Below are 21,726 nucleotides of genomic sequence, written 5' to 3' on the forward strand. Positions count from 1 at the left end.
TGTTTGTCTCGTAATAATGAAAAGAGCAGTGTTCATCTGTTCTAACCAAATGATGTTGAAGGTTGTAAGGTACTGGATGGTACAAAAATAAAAAGGTCTTCCTAAAAAGCTGATTATCTAAATGAGGGAGGGAGGGCAAGGGAAGGCAACAAAAGCAACCAAAGTGACTTGCTCCTAGTAATCTAGCTTGTCATGAGCAATGAAAGAAGGGATACCCTATGTCTTTCAGACCTATCTGATGTGCAGGGCTCTGGATCCCACTTTCCTGTTTTATGTCCTAATTACTCTTTTCTGTGTTACTGATTGTGTTGGAAGAAGCAGACACGCTTGCTGCCCAAAAGCAGAGGCCAAGGACTGAGCAGGGAATAGAATTTGAGCTCCTCTTGATGAGGCTAATTAGTCTGGGTACTGCTGCTATCAGCTTTTAGTGGTCCATGCAGAGCTTTTCATTTGCAAGTGTTTTTCAAAGGTTAAAGGTGTAAAAAGGTAGAATGCCTTTTTCAACCCCCAAAATACAGCTTCAGATCTGCCTGTAGCCTTTAAATCCTGCCTGGTGAGAACAGCACCCCTGGCAGCATTCATGCAGGTGGCTGGAGATACAGGGAGGGTAAAAATTACGTTGGTGACATATCTGGGAGACCAAAGTTAATTCTGACAGTGTTACAAGTGTTCTTTTTCTCTGTAATGAGGGATGTGTTGGGAAGTAGGGTTAAAAATTCATAGAAATCCTGTTTAAATAACACAGTCAGTTGGGTTGATGCAGTATTTATTCAGATGCTGAACAGCTTACCCTTCTTTCCCCTCTATTCATCATCCAGGTGGGAGGGAACTCCACTCAGTACATTGCCTTTGAAACCACAACTCTCATTCTCCTTCACAGTGAGCCCTGGTCCACAGGGAGACTTTGGTGACTCCCTTTGACTTTGGTGGGAGCGTGGTGTCAGAATAAAACATGGACCAGAGCCCCTTTATGTCACTTTGGCTGTGAGAAAAAACCTTATTGTCAACTGAAGACAGAGAATGTTAAGGGAGTAGTTTCACATTGGTAAATACTTCATCTTCAGCTGTCAATACTGATTTACAGTACTGCCACCCCTCCCTTCCCCTCATTGTTGCTCTGTGCCACCATGAACCCATCCCCTTGCATCTGCCAGTGCAGCTGTTTGCATGGCTTCTCTCTGGGTGGGAGTGGAAGGCAAACCTGGGCTCAGAAGCAGACAGAGGTGGTCATTTGCTTTTTGCCAACTTATTTTTAAGCTGGGTGAATTCCTTTATCACAGTCACAGAGCAGCCACATCTGCATTTGTGCTGACAGAGCTGAGGGAATGGTGTGTACTGCGATTGCCACCAAGAATTTGTCTCGTGAAACCACAGCCTGTGCCAGGAGGGAAGGGATTGCCAACACAGAACCAGCACCTGGTGTAATCAGGCAACCATAAGGAGCCTTAGAATGAACGGAGACTAGACCCATAGATATCACAACAAAAACATACCAACAAGGGACATGCTTCCAGTGGGCAGTTTAAATTTCTTTTTTTTTTTTTTCCCCTTTTTCTTTTTTTGAATTAATGCACAGAAAGGGCTAAAAAAGTGGGAACCTCACTGTACTGTAAAGTGGAGGAACCAGGAACTCTTGCTGTTCGGTTGCTCCTTGTTTCTCCAGTCCCTTGAGAATGGCTGATGTTTGCCAGGAGAATGAGAAACTTGTTATGAAAGGAGGAGGACTCAGGAGGGTGGCAGTGGCTGTGGGCTGCTGCAATTCTGCTCTCATGAAGAGCATATTGCCTGCTTTATTTTTGCACCTCTTTCTGGCATTACAAAAGTGTGTTACAAATTTTACAGAGGAAGGGGAGAAAGGAAGAAAAGGGGAAAGGGCCAAGGTATGCTGGCCTAGGGCTCTGCAGTCCTGTTTGTCCTCTGATACTCTTCCAGCTCTGATTTCCTGTCCATAGCGAGTTGCAGCTCCTGCTTGATGATTTCGATCTGCTTCTCCAGCTCTGTAAGCTCTTGCATCACTGAGGTCCTAGCAATATTGAGGGACTCTGCTTTCCCGTTGGTCGTTAAAGAAGCCGGAGTCTCTCTCCTCACCTGGGGCAGGGGGATGTCTTGGTGCTGTCGGATTGTCACCTCATTTTGCCCTTCATTGGTGCAGATATACTTTTTCCGGTGACAGTTGCCCAGATTGGCTGTATTCCACACAGCATGCTGGCTGTTCCCTACATGGGACCTGAACAGAGATGTGAGAGTTAATACGAAATCAGTGCCTGCTCTTGTATGTATGCAACCCTCCCCTGTGAGCCATCCTACTCAAAAAATATGATGCTTCTGGTATGAATTACATAGAACTATTATTCCTTTATTCTTGGAACTGTTTTTCTTGAGAAGCACAAATAATGAACTTAAATGGCCAATTTTTGTGATTAAACCATAGCAGAGACTAGAATAGAATCCTAAAATTCATCTTTCCCAAAACTTATTTTTTGTTAGTTATGAAATTACAGTCCTCTCAACTCCAGCTCAGGAAAATGCGAGTGCTCCTCCAAAGCTTTCTGAAAGCTTTTGTTGTTGCAATGTCCTAAGTTCATTACAGTGTTAGTCCTTTGTGTGTTAGTACTCTATGCTAGCTTGGGCATTTGCTCCCATGGAGGAGCAAAGAGGCTGCCTAGAGCTGGTGTGGAGAGATGAATGGGGAAGTGTGCCCCTCGGACTTGAAGTCTTGTGGAGTAGCTGCTTGCACTTCGGGGGATGGACATGATGAAATGTATCTAAACCTTGCAGTGTACAGACATGAGCTTCATGACAAAATAAACAGAATTTGGAGCTTTCACATTGGGGGAGAAATTCCCATTTGGGAACTTCCAAATGCTTCAATATTTTCCTGCAGAAAAGTCTTTCAAAAATATTTTGATTCCAGAGAATCTTCTCCCTCTTTCTCGGGAACTTCACTCTGCAGCCCTCCCAAATCAAAGGGTCTCCCAGGGTTTCCTCCTGAATAGAGGAGCACCCTGTGGCCTCTGCTCTCCAACTAGAGAATAAGGAAGCATGGAGTTTGCTGTTGTGGGAGAGGAGCTTGGCTTTCCTACCTGCTTTACCTTTTTGGATAGATCTGTATGCATTCATTTTATAAACTGCAGTTGAAACTCTGAAGTAGTTGCTCTTAAAACTGCTCCTTCATAGAGGTCTTCTGTGGGCATCCTTGGACAAAATGCCTATTAATGTGAGCTACCAATCGGCAGGTTAGGGAAAAGGATTAACCATTCAGGACTGGGACTGCTGAAAACAGTTGGTTTAGAGAAGGAGTCTGAAGCTGGGACTAGATACTTTTCTCACCTACCTGCAGAGAAGGAAGTTGGAAAGTGGAAATTTCTTTAGAGGAGGTGGCGATCAGGAGTGTTTTCAAAAAGATGGGATGGCAGAGTGCAGGAGGGGAGGCTTTAGGCAGGAGCGGCAGCACCAGCCTGGGTCACTCTCTGGAGGGCTCAGGGAACCCCAGTGGGGACGTGTATGTAGGGTTGTTTATTTTTGTGTAAATCAGTGATTTTCTCATACTTCAAACTAAAACACAGGAAGACTCTCAGGTCTTGTGCTAAACTGGATGTGTGTTTTGTCATGCAACTATGTCACTCCCTTGCAGAGATGAAAAGAAACACATAGCTTTTAAGCACGTTTCAGACAGAGAATAGGATTAGCCTGGACAAGTAGAAACTGGCAAAGCATTTCCAGAGCCAAGAGCAGGTGGCCACCATGCTGCATTTCCACACAGTGGTCTAGACAAAAAAGGTCACCTAGCAAAGAGCGGAACTACTGACACGGGGCTGGGGTGCCCAAAGCTGCCTCCCTGCTATGTAGCTCTGCAGAGCCCATGGTCCTCAGGGTCCTAGGCAGCCAGTGCGACCAACTTGCCTTGGAGCAGAAGTACTCATCTCAGAGAAGCTGCAGCCCTTTGTTTTGTAAATATTTCTTAGAGTCATATTATTAATCCGTAATTTCTGATACTTTTTTTTTTCCCTCTCACAAATCAAAACACAGCTTTTTGATAAATGTTAGTAACTGACATAGCTTCTGCTGCTACTGGCAGTGGTGCTTTTGTCTGGGCAGGTGGTTTTAACAAAGGCCAGAGTCCACAGTTAACACTCAAGTTTCCTCAAGTAAATTAAACCCTTCACAATTTGGTCACTTGATGCTAGGCAGCTCTCCTAGTTTTTGGAAAGTTACGACCTGAAAAAAACAGTGGATTTTCTTCCCTGAGGGAAATAGCAGTAGCATAATACAAATTCATTCCACCTCTTTTCTCTGTCTTGGTGCTTTTAATAATTCCACAGTCCCCAGCAGGAATAAAAGGAAGTGTAATAATAGAATTGATTTGAGAGCCCTGGGTCAGCCCTTGCCACATCAGTGTTCATGACAAGCTCGGCACCATGTTACTAGGTGCCTTGAGCTAAATTCGCCATAATTCCGTGCAAAGAGCAGCTCAGACCATGAGAAGAGCAAGGATGGTGGGTGGGTGTGCATGCACACACACACACACGGGCTGGATGCTGTGTGGGCAGAAGTTTTTGGGCAGCAGCACATCTTCACTCTCAATGTTGGAAGAATATTTGTGTGGTTCTTTTTCTAAGCCATTCTCCGGGGGCTTATGGCCGTCTCCTTGTGTTATGAAATTTTTGCAGTGGTCAATATCTGACAAATAATTCGGCTGATGCTTTTTGTATCAACAAAGATACAGAGTCTCCTCCTCTGGAAGACTCTCCCTCTGGCTGAGTTCGTGCCTCAGGTTGTGGGAGTGTGAATGCTACCACCCAGCAAGGAGGGTGTAGGAGAAGGAAATGTTTTGCACCAGTCAGCTCTTGGTACTGCTGTTCAAAGATCAAAAGCAAGGAGCTTCTGTGTGCATGGAGGTGCCACACTATGGGGTTTTGTGGGGCAATAAGATGAAAGAATGAACAGGAAATTAATTGCATGCACTTTTATATACTTGTTTGTATATAGGCAGTCTAGAAGCTTATAGATGTTTACTTCTTACATTTGCTGCCATTAGTGCAGGAATGACAAACTAAACACAACGTACATTTACATACGTGGGTTTCAGTCATGACAAATATCTAGCAACAGCCTGGAAGACATTTCTTTTCTATAGTCTGTGGCTGAACTTGTCTGTAGAAAAGTAATATAGCTGCCTGTGTCTTTAGAAAGTGCACTAATAGTTTTGAGCTACTGAGCAAATGTATAGTTTTAATAAAATGCCTTGTTCCTGGTAGCTATAGATAAGATTGTCTCCTCTTCAGCAGTCACAGGCTATGAAAACAATGCAAGGTTGTTTGTTACCTACTTTTTTTCTCCAACAAGAGTTGTTTGAGACAAAGGTTTCTGAAAGGAGTGAATTTTCCTCTTCTCAGCTTTCTTATGTCTCATTCTAAAAAATAAGAAAGCTGAAAAAGTTTCTAACATATACGCTGCCTGATCTCTCATTCACTGTGAAGCTATCTCACAGGGGCCTAGTTATCTGCCATTACTTTAGTATGTGAGTAATTAATTACCTAAAAAGAAAGGCAGTGGACTTAAAAAACTACAAAGCCTGTTGTTAGAATGGGGGTGCTTTTATTAGCTGTATGCAAAATCATGAAAGAAAAAAATTTCTAGAGGTAATACTTTCTATTGGAAACAATTAATTAATTTCTGCCTCCCTCCCTTGTTACTTCTATCTTGTTTCCTTTTTTTTTGGCTCTATTATCTTTGGGGTGTATTAGATCCATAAGTAGATATCCAGACACAACATACTTCATTTCAAAGTAATTTTTGTAGTTCGTGTTTTAAGGCATGCAAAACTTCCTACCTCTTTTCTACTCGTTTTGTCTTAGGCTGGCGTTTGTCCTCAATAAATGAACTGTTCAGTGCACGATGTAATCTCTAGAGGGAAAAGAAGAAAATAAATTAGTAAAAGCAAGATTAAGAATAGCTCCATGAATAGGTAAACAAATTGGGCTTTGTGTGATGGACTTGAGCATAAATTATTTTGCACATTCAAGGATACAAGCAAGGTCTGTGCTTTGTCATTACAACAGATTTATTTTCCCATAGTTTCCCAAGGAAGGGCAATCTTAAAGGTTGATAAATAGTTTGCAAACAATCCTTGGTGTTAGAATTCCTCAGAAAAAAAGCGGATCTTAGCAAACTTCGTTATTTTCTAAAAGATCTCTTTCAGTGTGCTGCTTTAAAACAACAGAAGCTCTTCCTTTTTGTGCCTTTTGCTGCAAAGTAACCTCTTCCTTTACAGCAAACACCTAGAGCAATTTTCTTCCATTATTTGCCCTAGAATAATGAAGGACGTTACCCAGCACTTCCTGCATGCATCAAAAGTTTGGGAACCCACAGCAATGAGATAAAATGTTCCGGTTAGCCAGTTCAGAATACCAACACTGCTGCTTCTGGTGTCCAAAAGAGTTGTAAGGTTACAAGTGCAAATAGAAAGGTCCATTCTGTAGGCTTTGCAATTGTGAATATTTGAACTATTTCCCCTGTGCTTCTCATTCCATCATTGAGTAAACCCCTTCAAATTCCAGAAGCTGCTGTCACACTTCAAATGCCAATCATCAGAACTCTTACAACCTTTTACACCTTGTTCTTATCCAGGCTTTCTTAATCAGCCACATGACTTTCACAGGGTTACTTCTGAATACGTACCTGACTTGTATGGAGCCAGTACTTCATCCTGGATTTCTTCTTGATTCGTGGTAGGACCAGTCTGTACACGATGTGTTCCCCGATGGTGGTGAGAATGGACAAGCCAAACCCAATGCACAACATCACAAAGAGCCCAGAAAAATGCTTGATGCCCATTTGCAGTGTCTGTGAATAAAATCAAAAGGGGAAGTTATTGAAGTAGGCTGTTAGTGTATTTTAACAGATGCTTCTGTTTTCTCATTTGGAAACGTGGTCTGACTGAATGCACAGTGATGAAATACTGCAGAATAGTCTGGATACTGTTCACAACAAAGACTTTCTGTGCTGCAGAAAGCTTGGTGTTCAGTTAGAGCAAAGGACCTGTCATGGGAATGAGAATCAGCCAAAGACCAGGGAATTTTTTTCCTCATGCTCTTTCCCGAATGAGATTAAGTGTTGAACATGCATGAGAATCCAGCATTTGTGGTGGCTTTGCATTTGGAAAAGCAAATACTGCTTGACAGAATACAGTCAATGAACTGTAGAGCAAGTCCTTCATCAGCAGTGAGCTAAGACTGACTTTTCATATTTTCTGGGAACTGATATTTAATGTCCCCTTTTTGTGCTTTACCCTTGATGGGAGGTCAAGGAGAAAATGTTTTGAAGTAGTAGCACAAACAGGGCACCTCTCCACTCCCTAGATTAACAGGACTGAAATTGTGTTTGTTAGGAACCCCGACTGCAATTATGAAAACCAGCAACACTCTCACCTTGTTCTGCTGACTCACCCTTTTCATGTAGGGTGGGAAACCTTTAGTTAATTAATTACTGGCATTAATCATGTTTGAAGACCAAGAAACCATGTGCAGCAGCAATCTCTACCGCAAACACCTGCATTCCAATGGGTGAGTCAGATTTGCATGTTATGTATAATCTCAGTACCTTTATTCTCATGCTTCTATAACTCAGTTATGAGTTTATCAATAACTAAAAACTCTTGCTAATAATTACTGCCCACAGACTACTTCGGAAATATTTCCAAGAATACAAGCTTTACAATACATTGCAAGAATGTTACTCCCCATGTCAGAAAAAAAAAAGGAGCAGAAAATTGCTTGGGTAGGGTTTTGTGTCAGGAGATGATCTCTGGGATGCTGTCACCCTGGATAATTGACCTGTGTGTTCCTTCAGTTTGTTAGTTTGGTGGACGAGTGGTGGTGGGGATTGTGCTTCATTATGACTACAGCTGTGTAATCCAGAAAAGAAACTGGATTTAGTTGAAAGATAAATCACAGAATGTTTGAAAAATCTTGTTATGAGGTCATTTTAAGCCAAAGAGTTGATTAGTGATGAGTCCATTGAAGTTGAAGGCTTGGAAGTCCCTTTGGGTACTTTTGTTGAGCGACTGTGAGCAGTATTTCTCTCTTCTGGTTTTCGCATTTGATTTCTGTTCTTTAAAACACAATGATATAAGATAGCATATCACAGATTTTTAACAAGAACAGAGCTTTAGCAGTCTAGCAGAGTGAGAACTTTTGCATGTGGCACTGGCAATGAACACTTATTTTGGGGGTTCTCTGCCAAAATCAACCTGCTTGCCCTGAAGCGCACTGAGCAGAATTTTTGGGAAGAGAATTTTTCTATCAGTGAATAAGCACTTCAAGGGTGTTGAAGGGTATAATGGGGGTGTAAAAGCAATTTCTAAAGAAACTTACTGCAGCCTGGAAAGGAAAGTGGAAAAACACAATAGAGTGATTCTGGGGTAGAAAGGTGTCAAGAGTCTTGGCACGAGGATTTTCTGATGCTGAGAGTGCATCAGTTCAACCTAAAAGCAAAACTTCCCTCTCAGCATCGGCATTTCTTGTTGGCAAGAGCCTGTTGTCCCATACTTTGTCCTTCCAGTTAGGGGAACAGGAAAGCAACACAAAAATGACAGGCGGTAATGCTTTACACCATTCAAAAAACAGTGTTTGACTGGAGGTCTGTGTTACCTGGCCTGTTTCTTTTAATTGGCAGTGAAGCACAACTTTTAGCCCAGGTAGTATAAAAGCAGAATGAGGCCCCACGTCTGCCATTTTTCTCAGAGGTCTTTAGAGCCAAGACCTCAGTATGGCTCATCTCTGAATTCAGCATATATAAGTATCTGTAAGAAGCAAAAAGACTGCTATCCATGCTAGCTGAACATACTGGTTAAATGTGCTTTTGCTAATTCTTCAAGAAGCGTTAAGGCAAATCACTTGTTTCCCAAAAAGGATGTTCAAGGGCAAGTATGAAACAACTTCCTTAGAGATGTATAGTTAACAGTAAATATAAGAATAAATTGAATGAGAAATAGAATAATAATTAAAAAGGAATAGATTTGCTCAGTCACCTGAAGAACACACCTATATATATATATATATATGCTCCCAGGCTACTGCTGTTTGGTGTCATACAGAGTAACAGTAACAGTGGGCACTGCCATCAACTCCCTCGGTGGCAGGAACCAGTCGATCAGCTGGGTGAAGGTTCTTTTGCTTAGCTACTTGAGAAGTAATGCAGAAGTCCCCAAAGGCAGGGGAGATCAGTAAGGAGGCCTGATCTGCAGTGTTAGGTTGCTGTATGGTAGGAAGCATTCATATTGCTCTGAGAACAGGAACTAGATTTAATGGTACACGATAAAATTCTAGCCATTCAAAATAATAATAAAAGAAGAGACACAGTGGCAATTTCAGTGGGGATTCCTGCATGCATGAGATGTCTCCTCCAGCCTGAGGCTGGTGTTTGATGCCACTCCAGTACTGCTGCAGAGAGAACACTTGGCCTGAAAAATAACTCCCTTGTCTTCAGTAAAGCTGCTCTGATTTATGATGATGAGGGTCTGGCTCACTGTCCTGTCAGCTCTGCAAAATCGTTTTCTACCTTCCCTGGAAACAGGTGAAAGAAATTCCAACACTGGCATCTCAGATGAGTTTTTCACTTGTAATGGATAGCTTTTGAAATTGTCCCAAACAAGACATCTTTTCCTAGGAAAGGAAGTGCCAAAACAAAGCATTAATAATATTTCATCCAGCAATAAAGAAGATAATGCACTGAAAGAGCTGCCTGATGAAGGCTGCACAGTAGAGGGAAATTTTTGAAACTAAATTAAGTGGGGAAATGAGGTAGGGGAGAAATAATTAGCAGTGTGTCTTGCAGTGTATGGAGTGATTATTTATAGCAATATCAGCATATTTATATACCATTGTAAAAAGGTAATTTATCAGCTGTTCATAATTATGTAGGCACACACATGTTAAATAATAAAGGAAACCATCTGATAGAGGCACCTCTCATTTTCATAGCTTTATTCTGATTGATATCAGAGCAGCAAGCTCTACTACTTATTTTGTAGTTTGTGTATCTATTTGTAGGTGCATATATAGAATATATTTGGAAAGAGCAGCAATAAATGGGATCCTCTGTATCACTGCTTTCCTCTCTGCTGAAGTGGTAGGGGTCAGGTGTGTGTGTGTCAGGTCTTTGCTGGCAATAGAAAACCAGCTGATGACTTTCTCTACTGCAATATCTTGTGGTGTATTCTCTATTAACCCAGGATAAAAATACAGTCCTTGCTCCAACTTTGTCACCATAAATTCAGAAGGTAGCTCCCTGCATTTTAGAAGAAGGAACGCAATTATGCCCATGTGTGGTTGTTCTGAAGCAATAAGCAACCATAGTCAATCCTGTGATGATTACAGATAATGGGTGCTAAGCACTACACTGGCAACAGACTCGAAGTTATTTGCCACTTGCAAATTGGGAAATTGGCAGTTGCTGAAAACCAACAAATACAAAACCAGAAGCTGAGATATCTACTTTTTTTAGATATCCTTGGAGAGAGTTTTCTGATTTATCAGCCAGTATCTGCAATTCCTACCTAAACATTTCCTTCTGCCTCCTCTGTAGTTATATGCTTTTTCTTTGGGCCTTGGAGAGAAGGAAGGGGATGCAGAGAAGAGAGTTTGATATTTGCATTCTCTTTGAAGGGGGGAGCAGAGAAAAAAACAGCACTCAGTGATTTAATTATTGGATTTCATGGGCAAAACTCCTGCTTTACTCCCTGCTATGAGAGATTGTAAATGCTTTACTCTCCCCGGTGGTACTGAGAGCAGTGAATAAGCCATCAAATATGCCTGTGGTCCAGCTTTGACTAATTAGAAGCCTCTAAAGATTTTTGTGGATACTTTGCAGGTTGGCAGCACAGCAGAGGTATTGATGCTACACACAGATGAACCCAAACACTAAATAGGGATATCATGTGCGTATTAGCTATAATAATAAGCTATCCTTTTTGATAGCATTTTCCCCGCAAGGATTTTAAAAAGCTTTGCTGGGATCAGGAAGTTAAATTTTGCAGCACCTCTGTGAAGAAGGAATTATTTCAGCTTTACTAGGGATAAATGGATATGAAGAGCAGATTTCTAAACTCGTTTGGGCATCTCAGTAGGTTTTCAAAATCCTACTGATGCTCATGCTTGTATTTAGGTAACTAAACAGTATTAAAACCTTGCCCTGTCTCCAGATCATGGCACTTCTGGTAGCTGCAGAGACTGTTATTTATTTATTTATTTATTATTTATCCTTATGGATTTCTGTGCTCTCAATGAAGTGGCAGCATTGAAGTAGTATATATTTAATCTCTTTAGGGAGATTATCCTTAGCAAAGACTAGTGACCGTGGCTTTAGGGTTTCAAGTGCCAAATTTTAAGATACTGTAAATCACTGTCTTGCATGAGCAAGACAAGTTCCTTCCCCCTCTCGTGAGTTTTGCACAGATCTTGAAAAATACTTCCTTTTGTAATAAATCTTCTTCTTTCAACTCATCCATTATCCAAGCCCTGTCTGTAGTGGGAAGAACAACAATACGCATATCATCTGGATTAGGTACTAAGAAGATGTTTGCTTCTGTGATATTACAGGCTGGTGAATTGGGAATAACAGCTTTGTTTCCTCAGACAGTGAACTACTTTTTTTTTCAATAGGTGAATCTAAATCTATTACTCATTTTCAGGAGACTTAAAACATGCTTCTCCTGACTCTGTTGTCAGACTCAGTACTCATACACTCCTTTCTTCAGGACCATTGTGGAAAATAGTTTTTTCCCCAGGGCAAGTCCAGATGCCACTGCCTCTTCCCACACTGAGGGGACCCCTTGACAATGCAACATCTGTCATTTTGTGACGGCCTTCTTCATAACGTTCCCAGTCCTCCGGTGAGCAAGGGCCAGCTCTCCTCCCCAGACAGCATACGTGCAGGCTGAGTAAATTGTCTTGGCAGGAAAATCTTTGTTCCTGTTCTTTGTGTTTGTTTTTCATGCACTGGTAACAAGGTACTGTGAAAGGTGACCGACGGGCAGCTTTTATTTATGAGCACAGGGCAGTTTTTTCCCTTTGTGAAGGGGTCTGCATGGCCTTCCCTTGATACCTGCAGCGCACCAGCGACAAGCATATAAAATGCAGTTTCAAGGTAATGGCTAGACTGTTGAGTCGTCAGGTGATTGGTATAACAAAAAAGGAAACTAACTGTTGACCTTTAAGGAGACTAGGCAAAACTCAGAGCAGAAAGGCACAATTTGCTGGATGACAATTGGATAAAATCATGGCAAGATGAATGAGGCACTGTCTGATTGTGCATCCCGGGTGATGCCAAGGCCAAAGATCACCAATTCACGCACATGCCATGGCAGGTCAAGTTTGAGCAAGTTCCTTCAAAGACTCCAGAGAAGAGCCGTCAGTGGATCCCACCACTGATGAGAGAAAAAGAGAGGATGAAAGGACTTTGTCTTCGCTGTGTGCCTGGTCTGGATCAGATGGAAGCCCATGATCAATGACCAATCCCAACGGTTAGCAGCACGGACCTCTCCCTCAGCCACCGGCAGGAGGTGCATGGCACTGTGCCTTCCCCAGTGTCACCACCTGTGGAAAGAGGTGGGTCTGCAGTAACGGGGTCAGTCTGGGCTGGTGTCGTTTGTGTGCTTGCATATATTGTTATGTAAATGTCAGGTTAGATACTGTTTCTGTGAAGCATCAGTAAGTTGTTGGTATTAATAGTTGGGATATTGTTACGTAGCAATATATTATTTTTTATTCCATGTATTTGTTATCTGAATGAACTTCCAGTCTATGTGCAAATCAGTCTCTAAGTTCTAGAGCTTCAGTTGTCCTGTGACAATTGCGAATGGAGAATATACAAGACTTTCAAGTGAAATAGAAGAAACAGTTTCAACAGTAACATTTTAAAAATGTAGCTGAAAAGCTATGAAACAGTCTGTATGCATAATTAGCTCCTCCCAAAGCCTGACTACTCCCTGGACCAGGAGGGGCCCTTTTCTTTCATACTGCCTTGAGAAACCATGGTGTGCCAGCTCATCTCCTCTACACGCTGCCCTGATCATTGCTGCCTGGTCTGAACAGTCAAAACCGCTGCTATTTGAAAGGCAACTTGCCTGTTCAGGCTTATCCACCCTGCCTGCTGTCACAGCGGCTTAGTGCCATAGCTGTTTCACTACCATGAGCAGACAGTTGCAGAGCTGCCAATTCACTGTATTTTCGTTCCCAAAAATGCCACAGAAAGAAAGAACTGGCAGTCTCTCCTGAGCATAGGTGGAGCTATGTGTTGGAGGGGGAAGTCCTAGGAGCCTGGCTCCTGCTGAAGTGGCATTAATAAGAATAACAGTAGGGTAGAGGCAGGGCCACGTGTATTGTATGCAAATTGAAAACAAATGACACTGAATATGTCCAGATGTAATATGTGCAAATATAACTCTGCCAACCCCACCTCCCTCCTGCACTACGCTCTACCTTAGTAGGGACTTAGCAAATTTACAACAAAGAAACTCCTTTGAGACTGGAGTATGATAATTTTAAATCAAGTGTACTCAGGCAATATTGCTGGCAACTAGCAATCAGTGTGAACAGCCACGGCTACCAACAATTACTTGTGGTGGAGAGGGTAAGATGCAATTCACTGGGTTTGTTCAGCCTTGAGAAAAGGAGGCCTAGAGGTGATCTCATCACCATGTATCAGTACTTAAAGGGGAGCTGCAAAGAAGATGGAGACTCCCTTTTTACAAGGAGTCACATGGTGAGGACAAGGGATAATGGGTACAAGTTACTCCCAGGGAGATTCCGATTGGACACGAAGGAAAATTTTTCACAATGAGAACAGTCAATCATTGGAACAATCTCCCCAGGGAAGTGGTTGACTCCAGTACGCTGAACACATTTAAGACTCAGCTGGACATGGTGCTGGGCCATCTCGTCTAGACTGCAAATTCTTGCCTAGAAAGGTTAGACCAGATGATCCTTGAGGTCCCTTCCAACCTGGTATTCTATGATTCTGTGATGATTCTATGAATTCATTCCAAGTTTGAGTTAGCTCCATCCCCCATGAATGATCCAATGGGTGCTGGTAAGAAGTCTTGGGCAAGTGCTTTTGCTGAAGAGGTTCATACAAAACACTGAAGTCAAGCCCTACTGACCTTGGCACTTTCAAACTCATCTTTATTTGGTTTCTCAACTTCAGTAGTCACTGCAGATTTTTGAGCCCCAGTCTGGATCATGCCTTTTCAAGACAACTTTGTTTTCCAGTGCAATTCAGAATGAGCAAAGTGCTGCCAGATACAGAGAGATGGAAAGAGCTAGTGGTGAGTTCTGCCACAGGAAATATAATTTCCCAGTGTAAGATTAGAAAAAAATGATGAGTAGGAAGATGAATCTCAAAACAAATCTAAAGAAAAAATAACCTCGGTGGGCAGGAGTTGCAGGCATATAAGAATCAAGTACAGCCTAAAGAGGTAATGACAAAAAAGGAAGATGGATATGTCACCCATTTAAAGGCTATACTGATCAATATTTCACCTATGTATATTCCCATTTTGGGGTCACTACTCTTGGTCAACAGGTGCAGTGTATCACAGACCAAATTTATCAAAAAGGTGTAGAAAAATACAAAGCCTTACTCTAGCTATCAAAAGGCAATTGCTGGGTCTCAGCTTGGTATATAAGCCATGTGAATGACTGCCCACTTAGAAGCTGAGACTTTTTCCGAAATGAATTATCTGCTTATGTGTTGAACATTGTCCACACTTCAGTGAATCTGTTGAATTTTACTCTGACTGACTGCATGAAGTTAAAAAACGAAGATTTCTGGACTGTACAGGAGCAAAGGATACAAACTGACATAAAGATAAGACCAGGAATAGTTCCCATGCTTGTTGACATAATGATGGGGAAGCTATGCTTTAGAGAGTGTCTGCTGCTTGGCCCTGTTTAGTTAAGTAAATTTGTCCCAGCTGTGAAATTGCAAGTTCTAAAATCTGCAAGTTCTTGGTCAAGAGGAGTGGGTGAAGAGGAAGGGATGCTCATGGGAGATGCAGTAGAAGAATTCAGGAAAAGGAAGGCCTGGTCTTAGCAGAGCTTACTCCACAACGGCACAGACTTACAAGTAGTCTTTTGTTTCTGCTCACTCTTTCTGATTGCGTAAGGCCTTTTGAGTACGTGAGTATTTGTTCAAAGACACAGTCTTTGAGTGACTTTAGCGTTCTTTAGTTCAGTCACCTGAACCAGCTTGTTGGACCTTGGCCTCTGGAGAAAAACTGTTATGCATGCTGGGTTAGCACAACTGAAGATCAAATAAGGACTACAGTTAGATAACTAGCCCCAGAGCAGCTAGACTTGCCTTCCTTTCTGGCCATCATGTGGAGGTTACATTCAAAAGACTGAACTACTTTAAAGCACAGCATGTCTTCCAGCTGTGACCCCATGCTTAAAACCTCCCTTAAAACCCCATGCTTAAAACCTATTCAACACTGAGAAAAAAGGAAGTCCATGGGACTATTCACGTGACAAAATCAGAATTTTCTTTTCAGACTGGAGCAGCTTTTTTCGCACCTCCTCTCCCTTTGTTGGTAGGCCCTGAGAAATCTTTGAGTACTTAAACCATGTCATTGTTTTTTCATGCCATGAACAGAGGGAAGTTTAAGGCTTACTTGGAAACCAGTGACTCTCAGTATTGCATCACTGAACATGAAGGAGTTAATGAAAATCTAGGGAAGTGAAAGAACTGGGTTTGCCTCAGAGGTAGCAATACTAGCAATAGCTGTGCAGGAAAATGGTCTGGTCTTTCCTCATATTTTTAGATTGCAAAGGGCAATCAGAAGAGTAACTGTAAAAATGACATGCTGCCTATCAGATTTTTTTCTCTCCAGTTTGAATGCAGTGTTTATTCTATCTTTGTTCCTGTTTGCCTTTCTTCACAAAAAGACAAATCCAATTGGTTTTATAATAATGACTTCTGCAGTTTCCCCAGCCAGGGCTTATTTTCTCTATTACTGTATTTGCTATGGCAGAAAAAAAATCCTGTTTCTAGAGACAGTCTTGAGACCCTAAGGCTTAGAGCAGTGGTCTCCAAACATTTTTTGATTGCGCACCTCTACCAGTAACTTTTTAAGCGTGCATCCCCATATATGTACATTTATTTATTTTATATATATATATATATATATATATGTATTACTGAAGTTCTAATGTTTTCTTCCTGCAACCCAGTGGATCATCTCATGCACCCCCAGGGGTTGTATGCACCCCACTCTAGAGACCACTGGCTTAAAGGAGCAAATATATATTCTGGCAGAAAAACAGTACTAAATAAAACCATATTTTTGAACTGGAAGATGTTTAGAATTGATTCTGTGTCTTAGCTATTTCTCTAGGAATACAGAGAATACAGCCCTGGATACACCTACTGGAGTAATATTCTCATGATCAGAGGAAGCTCCTTATGTCTCATCACTTGGAATTACTAAGAAGGTAAGTTTGTCTCTGCTATAAGAGTTTTCAGTTTTACGACAGTTGCAGTAATTACCACCAGTATCATCTGATAATTTTCCTGAGATTTGGTTCAAAAGATTGTGTTAAAACTTGGAGTAACAAGAGGTCGTTGAATGAAGTGCTTGCCAGGAACAGATATGTCAGCTACATTAAAAAGAAAATTCCCCAGATACCTGTCTTGTTAGATGATAATACGATCTTCAGATAAGCTAGATCAGAAATAGCAATGAATACACACTTTTGTTTAAATGTGCTCTGTTGTGTTGAATTAGTCACACAAAAAAAGAAAAAATGGAATTGAACAAGTTGAATAAAAATAAATTGAATTTTCTTCTATAAATGTCTGATGTTAAAATATAATTTATTTCATATTGACATAATCTTAATGAAAAAGTTAAAAATGTAATAAGAGATGCAGAAATACCCTAACAATCTATGTATTAAAGCAGTCAAATAAAGTTTTTCTTTTTCTGATCTCTAAAAAATGCAGTTTTTCTAGTGATTCAGTCAGCAGTGAGAGGTTTGCAGACAAGAGGCTCAGGTGACCATTGAACGGCAGGAGACGGAGCCCTAGGAAACTGGGCTTCTTTTTTAGGGGAGAATGGCTATGCTACCAATTCCTCAGGGAACATGTAGGGTTGGTTTGATACCTGGCTGAAGGCTCTGAGGAGGAGATAGCATCCCTCTAGCTATGTGTTTCATGCCAGTGAGAACACGTAACCTATGTCTTTTAGAACACCTTGAGGTAAAAGTATATGCTCTAACCTTCAGGCATGCTTGATCTTCTTCTCAGAAATAACGGCCTACATCTTCAGCTGCCATGAGCTGGCATAACTCCTCTGATTTGAAGCCAGGACATAAAACCATGGAGATTTACTTCCATTTCCTGTAGTTCTACTTAGACGTGAGACCTGCTTCTTTTCTGTTCTTAGCATGGTATCTTAGTGGACCGTTTCCAGGCTGAAGTCCTCTCTTTGGTACAAGTAGCTGACACCCATGTTAGGAAGTGGTCAGGGTTGTATTAGAAATTTGGAATGTACTAAATTCCCACTCTTTCTGCTTCTTTTGCTCTTGTTGGTCTCTGTGTTAACTATTTTAGCTATCGCTCCCGTGTGCGATGGTCCAAAATCACTGACAGATCCTGTAGATGGTGATACACATAACTGAGTGGAATCAGATAGATTTGTTGTGCAGTGTGCCAGATCTCTTTTTTTAATGCTACGTTACATGCCCCATTTGTCTCCAGAAGTACTCTCTGATGCATGCACTGCATGCCTAACTTAGCAGCACAGTCTTACTGACGTTTTTCTTGTGCTCTGATCTGAATGCTGCTGGGCTTAGCATCTCTTCCTTTGAAGCCCAATGCTTCCCTTCAACTGCAGCCCATCTCTGTCATGTGTGTATATCTACTGCACATTGTGAATGAGGGGAAATAATTGGCAACTTGAGCAAATCTTCATTTATGTGACCCAAGTTCATTGCTTACCTCCGTGACAGCAAAGCTTCTTTTCCCACATGGAACAACCTTGTACCATTTGTCGTGCAGAACATCCATGAAACCGTGGGACTTGTACTGGCTTATCAGTTCAGAGATATTTGAGGTGAGTGGAGAGTTGGGGGGAAGACCAATACCATATCCTAGAAGGAAAACCAGTATAATTATCTCTCTTGTTTGCTTTTTGTAAAGAATGTTCATTTCAGCTATCAGCTATCAGCGTGGCATATCAAGTTGGCATTCTGTTTCAGGAATTCAGTTCAAACCTGGATGATAGCTTACCATGGACTGAGAATGCTGAGATGAGACTTTTTGCTGTGCAAAATAAAGTAGCCTAATACAAACAGGATATGCAAATTCAAAATTATTGAGGCCACAAAAGTAATATGTAAAACTGGAGGTTCAAAAACTTAAGATGGAGGTACAGACAGATGAATAAATCTGTCATATCTCTAGAAACACAGCCCGTTGCATGCCCTTGCCATGGGTTCTTCTTTTTTACCTTGTTTTAGCAATGCAAAAGGGCCTTAATGACAGGTAAACCATTCTGTGATCCCTTTACATTTTTAGATTAGCAGATGTGACTGTGGTGTCACATTTGACGTTTTCTTTTCTTCCTATGTATTTTCTGATGAGAAGCTATGTGCATGTAAATGTATATGGGAGCAGTCTGTACTGTTATCACACAGCAATTTAAAGCCCAGGGGCTATGCTTTCCATTCATGCAGTTCTGCTCTGGCAGTGACATGGACCTTCAGATAGTAATACAGCTTTTAGCCACTGTGTCATCTTTTACCACTGTAAAGTCCTGGTAAAGGATTTAGTGTAAGTGAAAATGATTCAGTAACTCTAAATATGGTCTTTCAATTTGCAGAATCTGGGTTTTGACTTTAGAAAAACATATACAGTTCATGCCTGGAAGACATGCAGTTGCATGCAGAGATGTCCTGCCAATTGCCTGCAGAGATTCCTTTCTAGTCCACTGTGGATTTTTGTTTTTCAGTTCAGAATTCAGAATTTCAGACTGTCTCCTTTAAAAAAAAAAACCAAAAACCAAAACACAGGAAGAAAGAAAAAAAAAAACCACATAAATGTATGAGTGGGAAATTTGCCATCCCAGTGGCTTGCTTTTCAATGATGCAGAGTGATGTGGTGGTATGAGTACCTACAATGCAATAGTCTCCCTTGCTGCTGATTTTTGTACATTGTGCCTATATTTTCACCTGAATATATTTGCTAACATTGAAGGAATGGTTTCAGAGAAGGGATGGCTAGGGTTCATGAATACCACATTTTCAGCATATTTAAGTGTTTTGCACCTGAGTGCTATGAAGTCCAGTTACGTAAAAATGTATAGTCTGGGGTTTATTTGTTTTTTTCTCTATTGAAATTCACTCTACTTGATTCAAAGTTGTGGAAGCTGATGGTTTACTTCTGTAGAGCTGACCTTTCTGAAATGGAAGATTTATCAGGTTACATGAGCATGGTGAAACATGCAGCTGCACATGCATAAATTCTCCTACAGCCTGAACAGCTCTCTGTGCATCTATCCTCCCCATTTGCAAAAGGAAAAGAAGAAAATGGATTGCTTTCAGGTCTCTGGTGTGAATTCAAATGGGAGATGCTGATGAGGTATAGCAAAAAGGAGCATTCTACAAAATGCCTAGTGCTGGTGACTTGTAGCTGAAATGATTACAACACTCAGCTTCCCCCGGCCTTCATTTAGCATATTGCCTTCCTCAATCAGGTTTGAACATTTCTGAAGGAGGTTGTTTTAATGTGCGATGGGAGCGTCCAGAGTGATTGCCCTTGGAGAGGAGGAAAGAGGGAGCTTCAATCATTTTCATTGGCCATCTATCACAAAAGTGATTCCTGAAGTCTAATAGCTGCTAATGTGCTCACTTGTGCTGGAGGCAGCTTCAGACAAGCTTTGCTTCCAGGCTGCCTTCCGATCTGTCCTTGCTAATACACCAGGGCTGCAGGAGGCCGTGTACCAGGGTAGGCTCCCTTTTTAGCTTCAATTAGCTACAGATTCAGCAGGAATCTTAAGCTGACCTTTAAAATGGGAACAGTATTTATCTGCTTCAGATGAGAGCAAAACTGTAGAACAGCATTTTGAACATATTCCACTGAGTTTTGAACATGTGTAATGGAAGTGAGCCTACAAAAAGCAAGCCTCATTTCAGGAGCTCCTTTATTTCATCGAGAGCAGTGAAATGGACAGTGCCTCCTACTTGTTTGGAGACAGACTGTCTCAGCACTTTGAGTAATTCCTATAAAGAGCACAGCAACAGATGGTACAAGTGATCTCAAAGTCAAAAAAAAAACCCACAAGAAAGGGTGAAACCTTGGTTCTGCTTAATCACTAAGAATTTTACCATAATCTTCAAAGGGTCCACAGTTTCATCTGCATACTTTCATTGACAATACCAAATCACAATAAAGCAAATACAACACATGAGAAATAGAACAGTATGTTAGAAAACTGATTATTACCTTCAATGGCAAAGGGTTTTCCCACAGTTAGAAGCTTGCAGTCGGCATCTATTGATACTTCATAATCTAAGAGTGCTTTATCCATGATGAAGGCATCAAGTTTCTCTGGATCATGCCTGTGTTCAACATCAAAGTCAGAAAACAGAATCACTTCACAGTCTAAGGCTCAGTGATGCTCACTAAACATTTATCTATGCAGTCCTCTGGAAGATTATTGAATGAAAACAGAGACCAGGGACTTCTATTTTAAATGCAAAACTGATCTACATTTTGAAGAAAGGAACCGTGCATGAAATACAAACTTAGTGCATCTAGAGCAGGACAGTGGGGGTAGGACTTATTTTGCTCCCATGAAGTCCTACTGATCTGAAAGACGGAAAATACTACAATATGTTAGACTTCAACTCAATTGAAAGGTAGCACAAAGCTTTATTGGAAAAAATAAAAAATTGCTAAAATACTAGTGCTATCTTGGTTTGTCATTACAGCAAAAATGCAGGAGGATAGCTCATACAAAGGTGTTTCTCCTCCTTTCTCCTTGAATATGAGGTAAATTAATTTCCTTCACCCAGATCAGCTTTTCTCTTTGTTCAGTCTTCATGAACACAGAGGACTGAATTTTACTAACACAATAATTTATGAATAGCAAGCTTGCATAAAATGACAATATAAAAGAACAGTTGCAGTGCCTGTTCTCATCTGATCCAGGGACTGCAGCCTCCCTCATGTCCTTTAAAGGTCCGAGTGTTCTCCTGATATGAAGTTACATTACTTCATTGATTTCGACGGATTGATTCCAGTTTAACCCAAAGGAACTGACATGTATCAATTATCATTAGGATGGGTCTGGAAAAATACACAAACAGGAAACAACTTATGGTGAAAAATTCTCAGGCCATCTGTTATGCAACTTCTATGTAAAATGAATGAATTATTTCAGGCTTATTATCACCTCTTCTGTTTCCTGGCGGAGTGAATCAACTGTGTAACCCCAGATTGTTAGCACAAATGCCTCTGAAACACAGTGATGCCATGATTCCCTAAAGCAAGAGGATTTGGTGTTTAATACTTTTTACCAGTATAATGCTTCTTTTATTCGTTTTAATGATAAATGCTTTAAAGTTTCTTTCTGAGAACCTTCTTTCCTCCCAGCATGCTGAAGATGCTGAGGAACCTCATTCTCAGCTTTTGCTTGGACTGTGATGTTTTTTTCTGAATGTTTCT

The 21,726-nt window shown here is 41.1% G+C and overlaps 1 protein-coding gene across 1 annotated transcript in view; it reads right to left on the minus strand.

The window, feature by feature from the left end:
* Positions 1 to 1,784: 1,784 nt before the first annotated feature.
* The window catches only part of GRIN3A (glutamate ionotropic receptor NMDA type subunit 3A), a gene marked incomplete at its 5' end in the record, with an annotated part of 73,282 nt that continues 53,340 nt past the window's right edge, over positions 1,785 to 21,726 (minus strand). Inside the window, 5 exons of the mRNA XM_082335599.1 lie at positions 1,785 to 2,227; positions 5,834 to 5,907; positions 6,682 to 6,846; positions 17,998 to 18,149; positions 20,503 to 20,618. Coding sequence (XP_082191725.1) covers positions 1,891 to 2,227; positions 5,834 to 5,907; positions 6,682 to 6,846; positions 17,998 to 18,149; positions 20,503 to 20,618 — 844 coding nt within the window. The 3' untranslated portion in view covers positions 1,785 to 1,890. The remainder of the gene's footprint in view (positions 2,228 to 5,833; positions 5,908 to 6,681; positions 6,847 to 17,997; positions 18,150 to 20,502; positions 20,619 to 21,726) is intronic.

Source organism: Platalea leucorodia, assembly GCF_965183815.1.
Source record: "Platalea leucorodia genome assembly, chromosome: Z".
Classification (NCBI taxonomy): domain Eukaryota; kingdom Metazoa; phylum Chordata; class Aves; order Pelecaniformes; family Threskiornithidae; genus Platalea; species Platalea leucorodia.